At 40.2% G+C, this 16,815-nt stretch overlaps 1 protein-coding gene across 4 annotated transcripts in view; it reads left to right on the top strand.

Moving 5' to 3' along the window:
- The window catches only part of LOC116049938 (CD2-associated protein), a 97,263-nt gene that overhangs the window by 28,442 nt on the left and 52,006 nt on the right, over nucleotides 1-16,815 (top strand). For 3 of the 4 annotated variants that reach the window (XM_036004940.1, XM_036004941.1, XM_031299983.2), the window contains exons 2-3: nucleotides 1,493-1,650; nucleotides 9,599-9,776. In XM_036004940.1, coding sequence (XP_035860833.1) covers nucleotides 1,493-1,650; nucleotides 9,599-9,776 — 336 coding nt within the window. Of the gene's footprint in view, nucleotides 1-1,492; nucleotides 1,651-5,760; nucleotides 6,011-9,598; nucleotides 9,777-16,815 lie in introns of those variants that run through there. The other variant, XM_031299984.2, reaches the window with a different exon arrangement.

Below are 16,815 nucleotides of genomic sequence, written 5' to 3'. Positions count from 1 at the left end.
GACAGAGTTACAACACGCACAGAGATGAGAAGGCTATGTATGGACTTGTCTAACTCTGGGGGTTACGGTGAATAAGTGAAAAAGTCCCAATAAGTCGCTGTGTTCCTTTTAATGTTTAAGGTGCCCATATTATGAAAAAAATCCACCCATGCTGTTTAGAGTGAGATACGGTTTCTGAATGTGTCCTGCCTTCAGTCTCAAAATCGGCACGGCTTTTGACGTCACAAGCCAAAACGAGCAAGCTAACCGCAACCATTAGCTCGTAGCGTTAGCATGCTAATGCTAATGCTAGCATGCTAACGCTAGCATGCTACCTCGTTCTCAATAGCAAAGCACTAAGAGCTGCAGCAGTGAGAGAGAGTGGTGCAGTACAACAAAAATATGGTGTTTTTTGAAAATTAAACCATGTAAACCTATTCTGGTACAACCTTAAAATACAATTATGAACCTGAAAATGAGCATAATATGGCTGCTTTAAAGCATTTGTCTGGATGACACATCACTAAACCGATAACTAATAGGGGTGTAAATCACACGTGTAATCATGATATGATATTATATCGATTCTTTGGACAACAATACAATATTTATTGACATCACAAAGTGTGCCGCGATACGATGTTGATTCCATTCAGCGGCCTGCAACCGATACAAGACGATACAGAAGTCCATTTAACACCATCGGTTACATCAATATACATTTACAAAAAGCAACTACAATGTGATTTGACAGTTTCATTACTAAGCTATTCCAGACATTCGAATTAAAAAACAATCTACTCTTTTTAACAAAAAAGAATAAACATAAAGTTGGAATTTCAAAATAAAGGCACATCTTAAAGAGACTTTGTATCAATAATATTGGATTGAGGGATTGGGGATTGAATCTATATAATGATCCAGGTCGATGTATCATTCCACCACTGATAATGATGATAATGACATTTAAACAGAAGCTCAACCAATCACTGCAGAGTCCAGTCCAGAAGTTCAGAATCTTTTTGGCTTCTCCTAATTATTGTGACCATTGAAGACTATTCTGACTATTGAATTGCTCTATACACACTGCTGTTCCAGACAGAACTACCAAAATTCGGGTCACTATTAGGTTTTACCACTCTGGAATTCAATTTAACACAAAACCGACATTTGCTCAGTTGCTGCTATTGTTATTTTGAGATCACTGTTGATGTTTTGTTAATTTATGTCTCCATTGTTTCTTTTTTTACCACTTTCTTCAAACCCTTTCTTTCCCTAAACTGTCTCATCTTATTGCTTTCAACCGTATGCTCTTCCTGCAACTTCCTGTCTCTTCCTTCTCTTTACTCCTGCGTGTTTTCTTCTTTTCTGTTCTCTCTCTCTCTCTCTCTCTCTCTCTCACACCTCCTGTTGCCTCTTTCACCTTGCATTGCCCTCTTCTCTTTCTCACACCATTTCTCACCCCTTCCTTTTCCTTTCCTCTCTATTTCCTCCCTCATGCTGTCTGGAGTAGAGGTCGTGGTGGAGTATGAGTACGAGGCGCTCCATGAAGACGAGCTGACGCTGCGACTGGGCGACATCATCAAGAACGTGCGGTACATAGAAGAGGATGGTTGGATGGAGGGAGACCTTAACGGGAAAAGGGGCCTCTTCCCCGACAACTTTGTCAAGGTGAGAGGAAGCCAGTTTAGTTTAGGTTCATTTTAGAGTATTGCCCTTTTGTCATGCCAATTTCTCGATCATATTAAAGGCTAACTTTTTTTTTTCAACCTGGATCCTATTTTCCTAAGTGACTGATGGGAACAACAATCTTTGACATTGGTCCAGCATTAAGTGAGATCGCTGCAGTCGGCAGCGGAGAAACAAGCTACAATGTAAGTTAACCGGGCAATTGTCCGGCTTGTATTTACCTTCACAAAAGTGCTCGTTATGCCACTGACAGGCTCAGATTGATATTCTAAGTGTCTGACAACCTTATGGAAAGGATTTCTAAGGAGGTCGACCTTTCTGTTGAAGAGTAAGGTTCTTTTTTTTTAAACATAAAAACATCCGCGAAATTGCGTTCGCTAAACCAACCAGACTCCATGTAAATAAACGGTAATTTTAGCATCGTACAATACACTTCATTCAAATGCGACCGAAACAAAATAACACCGTGAAAAGTCATTTGGGCTGTCTTTCCACTTTTACAACCATCACAACTCTAGTTTTGGTTGAAATAAACACATAGTTTACCGATTTACATGTGAAAATATGTTGGCTCTATACACGCTAAAAGTATTGCTTTTTTAAATGGAGTCTGGTGGGTTTAGTGCTAGCGACTTCAGAGACGTGTCTGGTTAAACAGAAAGGTCTTAAAGAGGTTTTAAAAGTCTATCTCTGAAGGGATCCTTTCCATAATGTTGTCAGAATAATAATCTGAGCCTGTCAGCGGCAAAACAAGCAAAAACTTATTTACCTTCACAAAACTTTTGTGAAGGTAAATACAAGCTGGACGATTGCCCTATTAACTTACATTGTTGCTTGTTTCACCGCTGCCGACTGCAGCGATCTCGCTTAATACTGGACCAATGTCAAAGATTGTTGTTCCCATCGGTCACTTAGACACAAAAACATAGGAAAATAGTGTCCAGAGGGCTGTTTCACAAAAGCAGAATATATAAATCCAGGATAACCGATAAAGCGAGGCTTGACCTAGTCTAATCAGTGCAGCCTGGCTAGGTGAGTTTCACGAAGGCCAAGCCAGGCTGAGGAGGAGCGACTAGGTCGAGCCAGGCTGAAGTAATTTGGATAGATGCACGTTCACGGCTTTCCTTAACAGACCGCAAGGTCGATCACAGATTTACTGATGCTAAAATGGAGAATACGCATTGTTCATACTTTATACAGAGTGAGCAGCAGATTCTTGTGGAAGTATGATAACGTGAAACACATTATTTGTAAAACAGAAACACAGCCGTTGTAATGAAAAAACGTGGCAGACGATCACGGACCGACTGAATGTGCAAGCAGCCTAAATATATACATTAACGGACCACTGCTCTGAATTGAAATCTTCATAATCATACCATTCAAGGATTAGGCTCCTAATCATTTGCACAAATTAACAGTTGGACTCTTTGCCTTAAAAGTAAGCGGAAGATAATGTTACTCTATGTAACTATGTAAAATTTACCATGAAGATCAATTTTCAACAACGCTAGAATATGATGCATAAATATCTCTTTCACTCTGTTTCTCCCTCTCTCTCTCTTGGGCTAAAATATAAATTTCCTAAGTCATATTAACTTCCACTGCTCGCTTTTAATGCAAATTATATGTTTATATGATTATATGTATTATATGCTTTGCTCCCTCTATATATGGACATAGAAAAGAGACACTGAAGAAATTGGACTCTAAAATCTAGAAACTATAAAGAGAATTAAGTGATAAATTCCATGCACACTGTAAACATGAATGTAACAGTGTATTAATCAGTTATTTCCCTCCAGCAAAACATAAGGTCAAAAACCATTGGGGTGTCCTCTCCCTGTTGTCACATGAATGTACAGTAGTCTACACTATATAGTTACTGGTCCAGTGAACTAAGGTTGTAATTTGGGAGGATTGTACAATTAGAATAGGTTTTTATAATTGTACAATCCTCCCAAAGTATAGTCGTTAAAGAATACAAAAAAATTAATCAACTAAAATAATTTGATTGAAAGTGCATTGGTCACTATAGAAACTGTACATCACTTTATATAGTGCCCTTAGTAACAGACTTCATTTAAAACACATTTGGCAACTTTATCAGCCTTTTCTAATTATCTCAACAACTGCCATAATATATGCATCAAACTTCTAACAACAATATGAACAGCAGTCTTCATACAGCAATATAACAGTAACAATGTCACATGAGTAATTCAAAAAAATAATGGTCACAACTTTAAATAATAACAGTGCTTAACTGAACAGCAATATGTGGCTGTTGTATTTTAATGTAGGCTGATAACAATAAGGTAAACCCACTGCTGAGTGAACAGAAAATGCCCCAGGATTAATAAATCCTGGCTGTTAGCCTGGTTGGGACCAGGCTAGCTGGACAGAATACATCTCCATGGTAACTTAGGTGCCTCTGCTTTTGTGAAACCGAGTCAAGGCTAAATTGAGCCAGGGTAACTGGGAAATCCCGGCTTAATCCCTTGTCTTGGTTTTGTGAAATAGCCCTCTGGTTGAAAAAAAAAAAGCTACTTACCCTTTAAGTCATTGGGTTGTAATTGAGTTAGCTTGTTGACACTGTAGAGCTGCAGTTTCATGCTGTTGTTCCATCCCAGATAATCCTGTTGAAGCTGCGAGCATTATCAGACCTAGGCGATCTGCGGCTGAGTGTTGGTCACAGGCTACAGCAGATGTTGTGACTGGGTTTTTAGAGTCACATCTGGATTGCCGTATGCTTGGTTGGAAAGGAATTAAAGATATTTCTTTTGACAACAGTTTTACTAGATTTTCCATTATCCAGTTACTCTGGGTTTTTCCTGGCTCAGAGTGGGCTTTTGGGTCTGGGACTACGGACTGCAGTAATGATCGGCCCGCGTACAGTTAAGGCAATGAGTCTGCGTTACCTTATGTGACAGAAATCTAAGCATTTTCCCTGTTATTTCTGCCAATTTGATAAGCAAACATGTATATTAAGCTTGAGTAAATAAACCCTAATTAACAAAACTGGTTAAAAAAAGAGGCCTGTAACAATTATTACATAATTGTCTAATTAATAATTTATTTAATAATTTGAATTTGTTTAATTAATTAATTATTTTTAATAATTTATGCTCTTTATTGATGGGGAAATTACAATTTACACTCTTGTTAATAGTCCACCTCCGTATTTCGGTCCGTACGGGGATTTGAACCAGCGACCCTCCGGTTCCCAACCCAACTCCCTACGGACTGAGCTACTGCCACTCCCAAATTGTCAATCATTATACATAATTGCGGTTTCTTTGTTTAACCGCAATTAATTGCTAACATTAGCTAAGGTCTTAAGGGGTATGACTGTTAATGGTAGTTCTTGATTTTGTTTAGATATGCCAAATTGTAATTATATGAGTGATTATTTGTCGGATTGTATATTTTATTATTATTTCAATTGTTAGTTGTTGACACTTGGCCCTATACAAAAATGACAAGAGGGCATACAGTTAGAAAAATGTTTTATGATAATAAAGAGGCGTGGTTTACTTCATAGGCTGTGTATTTGTGTTATTATATTATGTGGGTCACATCACATGACAGTGATATATTACCAAAAGATGTATCCGGGAATTCATTCAAAACTTAAATTTGTTTAAAAAATGTAATAAATAAATAAATGTTTTAAAATTTGACTGAAAGACACAATTATATTGTTAATGGCAATTATTTCTGAGACAATACATTGTACAGTAACGTTTGGAATTGTTACAGCTAAATCAGGTGCTAAAAATGCTACTTTAACATCCTATTAATTAAAGTGCTGTGAAAATTCCAAATTCAATCAAAATTGGGAAACGCAGTTTGCAGCAAATTATTCCACACAGTTTACTACAGCATGCAGCTATAGACCAATAGATACACAGTATCAGTGGTTTTGGTAGAGTTGGGTCATAGTCATCTCTTGTTATGACTTGATAGTACACTTGATACACCCGAGTGCAGCTCTACTGGGAAATCAGCGTTTTCTGTGTAAGATATTTGCACAGCTAATGTGAAATGCATCCCTACTACAGTGCAGTTTGATTTTGTGCCATCTCTCTTGCCTTCTTTCTTTGACCCTCACTTCTCCCTCATCTCGCTCCTGTTTTTCCACATTCTACAATCCTACGTAGTGAGATAGGTAATCTGCTAAACAGCCTGGCCCAGCCACTGGGCTTGGATAGTTAAGCCGGTTGAACTTTGCTCCTGACAACGCTGCTGTCACCTGAGACGTACGTGTGCTTCCTGCTTTCTTTAATTGGTGTTGTCGCTGAGCGATCGGGGGGAATGAAACATGTCTGGGAGGGAGATGGTAAGGAGTGCTTCATCATGGTTAGTTAGGATTAATTGACATGGATTTATTTTGTTGTTGAAGTGTATTTGAAATGAATTTAATCAATGGAAAATTGTCATTAAGATAGAGATGTCTGTGTCGGGTATATCATCAACTGTCAGGGTCTGTGTGTATTTACTTGGCTGTACAACCATCCATTTTCCATTGCTTGTGCTGGTCCAAGTGTTCCAGGGTGTGTAATATGTTATCTGACTGTGTGAACATAGGAATCACATTGATGGACATTCTGAACCTTTGTAAGGTACAAATAGTACAAAACAGTTAATATTGATGGATTGCCTTATTTCTATGCTCTTAATTTTTTGGAACTACAGTTCACATTATAAACAGGAAGTATAATGTTGCCATAGTTAGCTAAATTAGTTATTTACTTAGTTAGCCTGGGGGGATTCAACTTGAGGGGGGAGGGGTTACTACCATTTAGTAACAGTTGAAAATAGGGGCAAGGTTGCCCAACTTGCTTCAGTCAACCGATTCGTAGCGTTAGAACCGGGCCATCGGTGGAATCTTGGTCCATTTAGACCGATGCAGGGGATACCAATTTGCATCGGTGAATCTTCACACCCCTACTGCTAACGTGTCTCCTCGCTTCCCTCACTCATTCTTCCTCGCGTCTTAGCTCCTCCCGTCGAGGATGTGAGAGAGAGAGAGATGCGAGGAAGAGACGCGAGGACGGACGTGCCGAAGATGCCAAATGAGAAATCCTTGATTCCACAGTGTCAGTCTTAAAGTGCCCATATTATGAAAAAATCACTTTTTCTGGGATTTGGGGTGTTATTTTGTGTCTCTGGTGCTTCCACACACATACAAACTTTGAAAAAAATCCATCCATGCTGTTCAGAGTGAGATACAGTTTCTGAATGTGTCCTGCCTTCAGTCTCTGGGTGAGCTGTTCAAAATCGGCACGGCTTGTGACGTCACAAGCCGAAACGAGCAGGCTAACCGCAACCATTAGCTCGTAGCGTTAGCATGCTAACGCTATGGCTAACGCTAGCATGCTACCTCGTTCTCAATAGCAAAGCACTTCTACAACACACACAAGTTCACCATAATCTACAAAAGAACTACTTACATGTGCGCCCTCATTTAGAAGTCTCCCAGCTAATCCTGCCTTGTAACTGACCGAAGTTGTAGAAACAGCCTTTCTTTTACTGTCTATGGAGCTAGCTAGCTGACATGATCTACATCTGAGCTACTGGGCATGTGCAGTGCAATCAAAGATAGTACAGAAGAAGAAGAAGAAGAAAAGAGGTCTCACTCTGTAGCTAAAACAGAGACCAGCTGAAAAGAGGATCTGCAGCAGTGAGAGAGAGCACTGCAGTACAACACAAATATGGTGTTTTTTGAAAATTAAACCATGTAAACTTATTCTGGTACAACCTTAAAATACAATTATGAACCTGAAAATGAGCATAATATGGCTGCTTTAAGAGACGTCAGTTACTTATGTCGTGCTGCGCTGCTGTATCTGTCATGTGGAGGTGCGGCTTTTATGCAGTGAAACATTTCTTACAGAAGTTAAAACGTGGCATAGGTGTAAATTGCTCTTTCTGAGAATTGCATCCTAAACCTTGTTCCAGTGTATTTTGGTCTTGTAAATTTACATGTAAGCTGTAGAAGGATATTATAATAATCTTATCGTGGACAACATCTTCTTAGATTGTGCTGGTTAGTATAGTATTTTTTTTTTTTTTGTATTTGGTTGCTAAAATTATAGTGACAATATTATTATTATTATAGTCATAATCTAATTTTACTTCCCACCAAATTACACATTCACAAATGGAAATTTACAATATGTGTCAATGATTTCATTTCTTACCAAACAAAGAGGCTATCAAAACGATGAATGTTTGCAACATCTTTAATGTTTTTGAGTGAAATTATCGTCATACACTCGCATATTTATTTGGACTTAATTTATGTGTTAACGATGCAAAAACTTCATCGTCACAGTACAATGTGATGACATTTTAATTCTGCAATTTAAGCATATTAGGAGCAGTGGACAGCTACAAGCGTCTGGGGAGCAACTTGGGGTTCAGTGTCTTGCTCAGGGATACTTTGACATGTGGCCGGAGGAGCCTGGGATTGAACCGCCAACCTTATTGCGATGGGGCAACCACTCTACCTCTGAGCCACAAGCCACACAACGCATATCACGATAGAGATTTGTTCCGTTTTTGTTGTCGTTTTCTGCGTGGCACTGCTTTTCGTTAAATTTTCCTCATGCTTCATCTGTATGTGATTTTGATTTTTTCTTTTGGAGATAAAAAAACAAAAACAAAAAGAAGAGGTGCAAGCGTTTATGTCGGGCCACTTGATAAAAGACTTCCCCGTAGGATACACCAATGTTTCCTCTCTCCCTCACTCCTCCAGAAGCCTCTTCTCTCCTCGTGGTGCATTTAAGGGATTGGAATATCCTCTGGGATGGCGGAAGGGGGAGCGATTTCCCTGTCACAGGAGGAGAGAGGAGCATAAGTTGGCGTAATGAAAAGCACCCATGGTGTATGTTAATGCAAATCTGAGGAAACCATAATAAAACCACGGCCACAATACTGAGCTAACAGTTTCCTTGGACTGCAAGGAATTAGTCTTCAGAATAAAATACCGAAATCCATTTTCTTCATTCAAATTTACAACATTTTATCACTCATTGCCTGTCATCTAATCACTAAAAATGTCTTGTATAAATATGGAAAGAGTGTTATTGTTCAGTATTGTAAAACATACTGTTAAGGCAGCTACACACCGGGCTGATAATCGGCCGTTGGACAATCTGGCGAGGTCAGTGACTCGAGTCTGTCCGGTGTGTTCCGTGCCGTCGTCCATTGGAGGAGCTGTCGGCCTTCATTTTGGCCAGCCTGACATGCTCAGTCAGAGACAGGGCGGTCGGGACTCACCCGGAAATGGCAAGCGGGATTACTGTGACTAAGACTCTCAAAATCTGACGAAAATCTTTTAAACTGACCTTTTGTCGATCTGAAATGAAGACAGATTCAGCAACTGCACGGCCTATTTCTCACTTAAAATTATTCAGAAACACATTTCGTTGAACTATTTTAGTACAATATGAGATCGTATTCTGAATGAATCGCCATTAATGGCCTGTTGAAAAATCCGAAATCCGGAAGCAGCAGCCAGACCCACGTGACGCGTTCGTACATTCAGCTGCCGGTTTATATTTTTTGGGCGACAATACAGATTAGCGCCGCCTGCTGTTATGGAGACGTATTACGTCTTGCCGCTTTGGTGTGTTCCTAGGCACTTTTTTGACCAACTCGAGGAAACTGATCAGTCCAACTGCCTTTTCTGCCAATGATCGGTCGTCTGGTTGGTCTGTAACGGCCTTAACAGGAGTATGAGTAGTCGATGTATCTGTATAGTTGAAATGGGATTAGGTAGGGAAAACACAAATGCAGACATTTTCACATATTGTAGTTACAATAATAATTTATTAATCGTGACGCTAAAGTATGCTGCATTAAAGACGGTGTAGAAAAGAATGCTTCCCATTAATTGCTGTGTGTCTGGTATTTGTTTTAGGAACTGAAGAAGGAATCCAAAGAGGTCAAGGAAACAAAGAATGAGCCCAAAGAGGAGGCCTCTCATCCTCAGAAGAGAGAGAAGAGTGCAGGAAATGTGGCCAACCTGGTTCAGAGGATGAGCTTTATCGGCATCCCGACTGGTGGCTTCCAGCCTCAGCCACCAGCAGCTTCAAAGAGTAAGATGCTCTGGTTTTGTTAGGGTAAAATGATAACTGTAAGTAATCGTTTGTTTGGTGTACAGGATGACGTGAAGTGGTGTGATGTGGTTTACTGCACGGGCCAACACTTATTTGCAAATTATTTTCCCCGTTTGCTGTGTGTCCATTCATGCATACATCAAAAAAGAAGAAAGGTCCAAGATGACGATTCCATATTTAATTTGTTAGTACGTAAAATAGAGCTGAGTGACAACCCCACGCGTAGCGGCACAAACAGCCTTTTTCACATGTGTGTATATTAGGGCTGTCAATCGATTAAAAAAATTAATCTAATTAATTACAGACTGATTAATTAATCGAAATTAATCGCATACATAATTAACAGTGCCTGAACCGATACTTTTTAAGAAAGTAAAAAAAGAAAAGAAAAAAAGGGTACTAAACAACAGTTGGTGACATTAAAGAACGGCTTGTTTATTGCTAAGGCCATATGGTCAAAATTAAATGATTTAATAATAATGTATAACAATAACAATAACTTATTTCACTAGTAAATTGCTGTTGAACGACAAAAACAACCACCAAGGACATTTACAATAACTTCAAATGCACCACGAAGCTGTAGTTTACTAGTTTCATTGAACGCACTGTCTGTGTTGTTTTTCCGACGGCAGCTGCAGATTGTTACATCCCGCTGTTGAGTCACAGTCCTCTACAGTAAAACACAGTCAAACTTTACACCGTTCAGCGTTAGTTGTCAGCATTGTAACCGTGTTTAATCCAGCTACTAGCTAGCGGTAGGCTAACGTTAGCTGCTGTCGAGTATAGTGTTAACTAGCTAGCGGTAGGCTAACGTTAGCTGCTGTCGAGTATAGTGTTAACTAGCGTCACATGCAGCGGTGTTTGTGTTGCCTGTATCGTCTTCAGAGCACCAGAGAGAAGAGCAGACATATCAGTGGCACCAGATTCCGGTAGCCAGGGTTGGCAGGAAGAAGATTTTTACAAGTAAATGTTCCAGTTAATGATCCAGGCGGCGCATTCTCGTCTCCCTCCTTCATTTTACAGTCGAATGGTGGCTAGAACGGCTCCGGGTCAAACGTCAATATGGAATGGATTAATCTGCGTTATTTTTTTTAACGCGTTATTTTTTCTCAGATTAATTAATTGAAATTAACGCGTTATTTTGACAGCCCTAGTATGTATATGTATGTATGTGTGTGTATATATATATATATATATATAGCTAGCCTAGATATTGGTTCACTCAAATGAAAATCAGTTTACATCGGACATTTTTGTTTTTTAAATCCCAGCCCTAGTATAAAGATCCTAATCACGCTGCGGTGCTCATCCATCAGTATCTTCATAATTCTGTGTTTTAAAACTAGAACTAGGATATAATATAAAAGCCTACAGTATAAAACAGCCTACGCTTCCCCCGCTCCAGTGTATTTTCGCGTCAGTTCCTGAACTGTTGAACATCTGACCGAGGGCTCCTCCAGCACCAGCTGGCAATCCTCACCCTGCAAACTGCTGTTCAGTCACGGAACATGATGTTAATAGCATGAGAAATGGTGCTTCTTGATTTAGTCTAGTTTCATTAATCAATGGAGGCATGTGTGCGATATTTGATCAGATATAAACCAACTTTTTTTGTCCTCACAAGAGCTGACCATAAGATATTAACCATGTATTGTAGATAAACTAATGCTGGCCCTCTAATGATGTTGTGTTGTTAGTTTTATCATCACACTGTGTAGGCTAGTTACACCTCCTGTCCGTGGCACATTGCTATTATGATGGCGGATTTGCTGAGCAGGAAGGAGAGAAGAAACTGATCTGCCCGTGCGTGAAGTGAAAGCGCACGAGCAGATCATATCATAATACTATTTCATTAAGGGTGTCACGATTTCGATTTTAAATCGAGTCACAATCTTGAATATCGAATAAAAAAAATGGAATCGCCGATACTGCCACGCCCCCATGTCACGTCCGGTCGGCTTGTCAAGCGGAAAAAAGACACGTGTTGAAGTGCTGCAAGTCAGTCAACCTCCTGTAACTTAGTAACCAGTCAAAAGATGGCATGGCAACTGCAGATGCTGGAGACCCATCCACAGACCTTGAGCCCCCTCCTCTTTCACTGAAGTGTCTGAAAGTGTGGAAGTATTTTGGATTTCCAAGTCCGAGTTATGTTGACAACGTTCGCGTTATCGACAAAAAAGCCACAGTTTCCATGCTCTGCAATGTGCATGTACTATATTCTGTGTGTTTACCATTGCACGTTAGCCTAGCAGCTAGCGGATATTCCTTCTGCTTATAGCTTTATCTCATCCGTATTCAACCAGATCCATTGCCTAATCCTAGTGCCTTCCAGGCAGCGCTGCCTGGAAGACGACGTTGGGGGCTTCAAACACCAAACTCTGTGTTGGTGCAAAGCGTCTGCCCTCAGGATTGTCGGTAAACTTTTTTTTTTTCTTTTTACTTTATTGACAAATTGTCAAGTTTCCAATTGACTGAAGATATGTTATTGTTACATTATGTTGTTAATACGTGTTTTAAATTTGACAATGTAGTGTGGTACATTGCGAACAAAGGCCAGATATTATATTACATACAAGTCTAGTCTAAAAATGGCATAGCAACCTGTGCTTTTAAAAAAAAAAGAAGTAAAAATCGAGAATCGAATCGTGACCTTAGAATCAAAAATGTAATCGAATTGAGGATTTTAGAGAATTGTGACAACCCTATATTTCACATTGTAATATGTTTATGTTTTATCTTTTGCATGTTTGTGTCTTGCTGCGCGCCCCTGTGTGTGCGCCTAGGCTCACGCTGTTCCCGAGCTAAGGCGCATTTTACTAATGCGCTGTTAAAATAACAACGAAATGCTGCGCTACTGACTTTAGACCAGGTTTTTGTTCGTCAATGGCGCGATCACTTCCTGCTGCCTCAAGATAGCAATACGGCAAGAATGCACCTGAACACACCGCTCTTAAGACCGGCACGCCCATGGCCGCACAGATGGGTGCATTTGCTATTTAAACGACGCGGGCGCTGGACGGTCTTAAAATAGCAAAGTCACTTGCGTCGGGCTTTGTCAAGCTGTGAAAGTATTGGCCAGTCACATTCCCTACTTTCTCCCCCTCTAATCTCAGAGCTCTCCCCGACACACCGACAGTTTGGGAATCCTGTAGAGAGTTTTCCTCAGAGCAAACGTATCGTTGGCTGGGACTAGGGATGGAAATGATTTAAACTTTAGTTTTGAACCTGAACAATCTCTATCGCATCATGCTGCTCATCACAGCCACACATAGGCTACCTGTATTATAATTAAAAATGTGGAGCTTCAGGCAGCCAAAATAGATGGCACTCGCAGCCGTTTCCAGTTACCCAGTGTTTAGGATGCAGTCGCCGGGTGAAAGACTGACATGAATGGATGTTCCTGAGGGAGTTCTAAGCGGAGCAAGTCTTTTTTAGTGATTCACAATTTTTTGTGTAGCTGTGTGAGCTGTGTTTTCAGTGTCCATATCCAAAGGTAACGCTATTTTACAACATACTGATGCTGGTTGCACAAAATGTAACTAGTGGATCTGCCATGCGTAATTGGCAGTGACATCACTCCAGTTAAAGACCGCAGTTGGAACAGATACCGGCTGCCTTCGGTACCTATAAAGAGAGTCACACACATGAAGGAAAGGCCTTCTGTAAGGCGCACCAGAGAGCACGTGTTGATATTTACAGGTTCAAAAGAACCCTTCCTAGCGCCTGCAAGCTATTATAGTGACAACCACCAAAACAGCCCAAACCCGGTGGGAGCACGCAGTCTACTCACAACATGACACCCCCCCCCAGTGTTAAACCCAAGTTGGCGCCTGTGCATGTGTAGCACCACACAGCTGAATGTCTCTGACAGAGTGACAGCTAGAGCTGCAAAGATTAATTGATTAGTTGTCAACCAATAAATTAATCAATAATTATTCTGATAACCTATGAAACGATTTGAGTCATTTTTTTAATTAAGATTCTCTTAATTTAGTGTCTTAAATGTGAATATTTTCTAGTTTCTTCACTCCTCTGCGACAGTTCAAGTTATAGTGCGTAGTTTCTGTCGCCCCCATGAGGAAGTAATGACAACAAAACTGTTGGCGCGTCCACTAGGGTTGGGTACCGTTTGGATTTTCATGATTCTAATGCCAAACCGGTACTTTTAAAACTATTCCGATTCCTAACCGATTCTTGAAAAACTGAAAAATGACATCAAAGATTTCAATTTAAAAATATATTAACGTTTTAAAGTGCTTAAATATATAAGTAAACCTAAGTCACCTAACACATAACTACAATAATTTAACAAATAACAGTTACACTATTAACAAGTAACAACTAAATAAATGTTGTTGAGTTGGTATGCCAACCAGCTTCAAACTTCAGCAGTTATGCACTCATAGGGCCCTATCTTGCACCCGGCGCAGCGCAAGTGTCTTTGCTATTTTAAGACCGTCCAGTGCCCACGTTGTTTAAATATAATAATAATAATATGCTTTTACGTCCGTTTTGGTGAGCCCAGAGGGAAAATATGGCATTTTCAAAGTAGCCTACATTTACGATAGCTAGCTAACAGTAGACTACAGTGAAAGTGTGATATTTTTACGTCCGTTTCGGAGTGTGTACAAAAAGCCGTCTATCAGCACAGCAGTGATTGTAGAGTGCATGTCGGAAAATTAGTGCGGACATGCGCGTCACACCGTGAGCGGGCACGTGCGCCACTCGGCAGAAAAGGGAGAAAGAAAAGAGTCTGAAAATATTTCAGTCGGAACCGAAATTTGCGTTCTAATCCGGTCCGAATACTACTGTTTGCGTAGGAACCGGTTCCATAGTGGAACCAGGTTTCGGTACCCAACCCTAGCATCCACATGATACAAGCCTACCGTGATCGCACACACGCAATTACTTCTTTCACCAGTAAATTGCTGTTAAAAGACAAAAACAGATGAGAAAAGGGTATTTTACGATAACTTTGATTGCACCACGAGGTTTACCATTGTAGCACCGGATTTTAACGTGCGCCATTAATGTCAACAGAAAATTGCGTTGCCTGTATCTTTTCACGGCAAACACGCATGAAATGAAAGTTGTGTAGCGCACGAACGTAGTGTTTAAACTTTTATGGAGACAACCAAATAAAATATTGACTTCTTTTGAAATAAGATTTTCCAGGTTTGTAAGTTTTGATATTTTTTTTTTTATATATATAAAAAAACTAAAACAAACATAGAACAGGTGGTTGCCAAAAGGGCAACCAGAGGCCACGAAATGGTTGCCAATTGACTCAATCTGGTTGTCAAGGGCAACCGTTACTGTCGAGTATGTATGTGTATATACAGTGAGGAAAATAAGTATTTGAACACCCTGCTATTTTGCAAGTTCTCCCACTTAGAAATCATGGAGGGGTCTGAAATTGTCATCGTAGGTGCATGTCCACTGTGAGAGACATAATCTAAAAAAAATCCAGAAATCACAATGTATGATTTTTTTAACTATTTATTTGTATGATACAGCTGCAAATAAGTATTTGAACACCTGTCTATCAGCTAGAATTCTGACCCTCAAAGACCTGTTAGTCTGCCTTTAAAATGTCCACCTCCACTCCATTTATTATCCTAAATTAGATGCCCTGTTTGAGGTTGTTAGCTGCATAAAGACACCTGTCCACCCCATACAATCAGTAAGAATCCAACTACTAACATGGCCAAGACCAAAGAGCTGTCCAAAGACACTAGAGACAAAATTGTACACCTCCACAAGGCTGGAAAGGGCTACGGGGAAATTGCCAAGCAGCTTGGTGTAAAAAGGTCCACTGTTGGAGCGATCATTAGAAAATGGAAGAAGCTAAACATGACTGTCAATCTCCCTCGGACTGGGGCTCCATGCAAGATCTCACCTCGTGGGGTCTCAGTGATCCTAAGAAAGGTGAGAAATCAGCCCAGAACTACACGGGAGGAGCTGGTCAATGACCTGAAAAGAGCTGGGACCACCGTTTCCAAGGTTACTGTTGGTAATACACTAAGACGTCATGGTTTGAAATCATGCATGGCACAGAAGGTTCCCCTGCTTAAACCAGCACATGTCAAGGCCCGTCTTAAGTTTGCCAATGACCATTTGGATGATCCAGAGGAGTCATGGGAGAAAGTCATGTGGTCAGATGAGACCAAAATAGAACTTTTTGGTCATAATTCCACTAACCGTGTTTGGAGGAAGAAGAATGATGAGTACCATCCCAAGAACACCATCCCTACTGTGAAGCATGGGGGTGGTAGCATCATGCTTTGGGGGTGTTTTTCTGCACATGGGACAGGGCGACTGCACTGTATTAAGGAGAGGATGACCGGGGCCATGTATTGCGAGATTTTGGGGAACAACCTCCTTCCCTCAGTTAGAGCATTGAAGATGGGTCGAGGCTGGGTCTTCCAACATGACAATGACCCGAAGCACACAGCCAGGATAACCAAGGAGTGGCTCTGTAAGAAACATATCAAGGTTCTGGCGTGGCCTAGCCAGTCTCCAGACCTGAACCCAATAGAGAATCTTTGGAGGGAGCTCAAACTCCGTGTTTCTCAGCGACAGCCCAGAAACCTGACTGATCTAGAGAAGATCTGTGTGGAGGAGTGGGCCAAAATCCCTCCTGCAGTGTGTGCAAACCTGGTGAAAAACTACAGGAAACGTTTGACCTCTGTAATTGCGAACAAAGGCTACTGTACCAAATATTAACATTGATTTTCTCAGGTGTTCAAATACTTATTTGCAGCTGTATCATACAAATAAATAGTTAAAAAAATCATATATTGTGATTTCTGGATTTTTTTTTTTTAGATTATGTCTCTCACAGTGGACATGCACCTACGATGACAATTTCAGACCCCTCCATGATTTATAAGTGGGAGAACTTGCAAAATAGCAGGGTGTTCAAATACTTACTTTCCTCACTGTATATATGCATATATATATATATATATATATATATATAATTTATTTTTTTTTTTCTTCAATATTTTATTTT

The sequence above is a fragment of the Sander lucioperca genome, chromosome 9, assembly GCF_008315115.2.
Source record: "Sander lucioperca isolate FBNREF2018 chromosome 9, SLUC_FBN_1.2, whole genome shotgun sequence".
Classification (NCBI taxonomy): domain Eukaryota; kingdom Metazoa; phylum Chordata; class Actinopteri; order Perciformes; family Percidae; genus Sander; species Sander lucioperca.
The sequence above is the reverse complement of the archived record's forward strand: the minus strand, read 5'-3'. Positions and strand labels throughout refer to the sequence as shown.